The sequence below is a fragment of the Diorhabda sublineata genome, chromosome X (assembly GCF_026230105.1).
Source record: "Diorhabda sublineata isolate icDioSubl1.1 chromosome X, icDioSubl1.1, whole genome shotgun sequence".
Classification (NCBI taxonomy): domain Eukaryota; kingdom Metazoa; phylum Arthropoda; class Insecta; order Coleoptera; family Chrysomelidae; genus Diorhabda; species Diorhabda sublineata.
The window spans coordinates 16730934-16734148 of NC_079485.1; the positions used below are offsets into that span (position 1 = coordinate 16730934).

General features: G+C 35.0%; 1 protein-coding gene across 1 annotated transcript; it reads left to right on the forward strand.

Moving 5' to 3' along the window:
- The first annotated feature begins 609 nt into the window (after window positions 1–609).
- On the forward strand, window positions 610–1869 carry LOC130450650 (uncharacterized). Its single transcript, XM_056789157.1, has one exon. The coding sequence runs from the start codon at window positions 610–612 to the stop codon at window positions 1867–1869; it is 1260 nt and encodes a 419-aa protein (XP_056645135.1).
- Window positions 1870–3215: the final 1346 nt, after the last annotated feature.

Here is a 3215-nt window from a genome sequence, read left to right on the forward strand (position 1 = left end):
TGGACAAAGATAAAGATACCCAGGTCTAAATTGAAAGAGATGAAGACATTATTCATATCGCGGACATAGACGGAGATATGAACGCAAAACAGATAGAGCAAGATGTCAGGAAAAGCGTAGCAAACGCAAAAGAAGATGACGTCCGAGTGCTCTCTTGCAGACCAAACCAGAGGGGAAACCAAACTGCTACACTTGCGGTCAAAAGAAGAGTGGCCAGCGAATTACTCAAAATGGATACCGTGAGAATAGGGTGGGCACCGTGCCAGGTCCGAGCAAGGGTCAAAATCATCAAGTGTTTCAAATGTTTGGAGTTTGGCCAGCGCACCAATGAATGCAAAGGAACCGATAACTCGAAGATGTGCCTTAAATGCGGCAAGGATAACCACAAGGCCAGAGACTGCCTTAACAAAATCTATTGCCTAACATGTAAAAAAGACGGTCACAGAGCTGATCAGACTGCTTGCCCTTACTAACTTAAGCTTGTAAAAGAAAAATCAATAGCAATTAGTGACACCAGACGCAGGCTCAGCACTGCACGCGGTCAAAACTTTAGTGTTCAATATTAAAATACTTCAAGCCAACGTTGGACGTGCCTATGCAGCTCAAGACATGGCGTATGCCACCGCAGTTCAGCAAGGTATTGATATTTTGGTAACTGGGGAACCGAACAAAAGAAGAACTAAAGAAGCAAACTGGATCAAGGACAGCAGGCATAATGCGGGGGTCCTAATTCTGAATATAAAGCTTGGCGTAATAAACCACGTAGCCGGAGATGGTCACGTAATTATCAAACTCAAAGATCTTGAGCTGATATGTTGCTATATATCCCCAAACATCAGATTGGAAGACTACAAAACTGAGGTGAACAGTATAATGGAGCACATAACGAACAACAGTGATGCCATTATTCTGGGAGACCTAAATGCCAAGTCCCCAATGTGGGGATCATCTGTAACCGATGAAAAGGGTCAATACTGGGTGGAATGGATCAACGCTCGCGATTTGGTGGTTCTGAATACTGGAAATGAACCCACATTTATCCGAGGAGATAGCGAGTCCTTTATTGATGCCACCATAGCAACCAATCGTGTATCTCAAAGAGTAACCAACTGGGAGATACTTGATACCGAAACACTGACAGAGCACAGACATATCGCATTTGAAATTAAAGTAAATAGAGCGAAGATCAAAACAACTTCAATAAGGCCCCTTATTGATTGGACCGCCTATAAAGCCTGCATAGAGTTACTTACCATTACTCCATATGAAGTGAGTCATGAAACAGGAACCAAGTTGATACAGATGGCAAGCAAGAACAGCACGCAAAATCGAATTTCAAAGACTGAAACACCGTATTGGTGGAATGAAAACATTGCTGAAAAACGGTCACTATGCAACAGATTAAGAAGGGTACAACAACGTGCGGCGAGAAGAAACAACCTAAACCGAGACGATATTGAAGCAATGAAAGAGGCGTACAAGACCAATAGAAGGGAACTCTGCTGCCTAATTAAGGAATCAAAGAAGAAACACTGGAACGACATATGCAAAGAACTTGATAATAATATATGGGGAGATGCGTATAAGCTAGTAGCAAAAAAGCTTAATACTCTAAAACCCTATGAGCTTGACATCGAAAAGAAATCCGAAATCGTGGCAGTACTGTTTCCACCCGGAAATGATAAGTGGAGATACCCTGAAAAGGAAGCTCCAGCCCCACCCTTCACAGCAGAAGAGCTAAGGAAGGTAGCCCAAGGTATCAAATGTGGAAAATCACCTGGAATTGACCAAATTCCCCCTAAGGCTATCAAAATAGTAGCAGATTGTGCCCCAGACTGGTTATTAGGCATGATGAACAAACTACTCTAAAAACAGGAATTTCCAAATGAATGGAAAGTTGCAAAGATGGTTTTAATACTAAAACCAGGAAAGTCAGCTGAGTTACCTAGTTCCTACAGACCACTCTGTCTGTTAAATTCTTTGAGCAAGTTACTAGAAGCGTTCATACGGGAAAGACTACAAGATGAGCTTAAAGACAGAGGAGGGTTGCACATGTGTCAGTATGGGTTTCAAAAAGGGAAATCCACGATCCAGGCAGACCCTTGTCACAATTGACGTTAAGAATGCTTTCAACACTGCATGCCACAGCCTGATTATCAAAGAGCTACAAAAAAAGAAAATATCGACATATCTAATAAACCTTGTCTCTAACAATTTAAGAAACAGAAAGCTGCAATTAGAAAAGAATAGGGAGGTGGATATTACGTCAGGTGTTCCCCAGGGTTCCGTCCTGGGTCCACTGCTGTGGAATGTACTATATGACGGCGTGCTGAGCTTAGAACTAACTCGTAATGCTGTAACAATAGCATTTGCTGACGATCTATTATTATTATTATTATTATTTATCATTTATCATTTATCATTTATCATTTATCATTTATCATTTATCATTTATCATTTATCATTTATCATTTATCATTTATCATTTATCATTTATCATTTATCATTTATCATTTATCATTTATCATTTATCATTTATCATTTATCATTTATCATTTATCATTTATCATTTATCATTTATCATTTATCATTTATCATTTATCATTTATCATTTATCATTTATCATTTATCATTTATCATTTATCATTTATCATTTATCATTTATCATTTATCATTTATCATTTATCATTTATCATTTATCATTTATCATTTATCATTTATCATTTATCATTTATCATTTATCATTTATCATTTATCATTTATCATTTATCATTTATCATTTATCATTTATCATTTATCATTTATCATTTATCATTTATCATTTATCATTTATCATTTATCATTTATCATTTATCATTTATCATTTATCATTTATCATTTATCATTTATCATTTATCATTTATCATTTATCATTTATCATTTATCATTTATCATTTATCATTTATCATTTATCATTTATCATTTATCATTTATCATTTATCATTTATCATTTATCATTTATCATTTATCATTTATCATTTATCATTTATCATTTATCATTTATCATTTATCATTTATCATTTATCATTTATCATTTATCATTTATCATTTATCATTTATCATTTATCATTTATCATTTATCATTTATCATTTATCATTTATCATTTATCATTTATCATTTATCATTTATCATTTATCATTTATCATTTATCATTTATCATTTATCATTTATCATT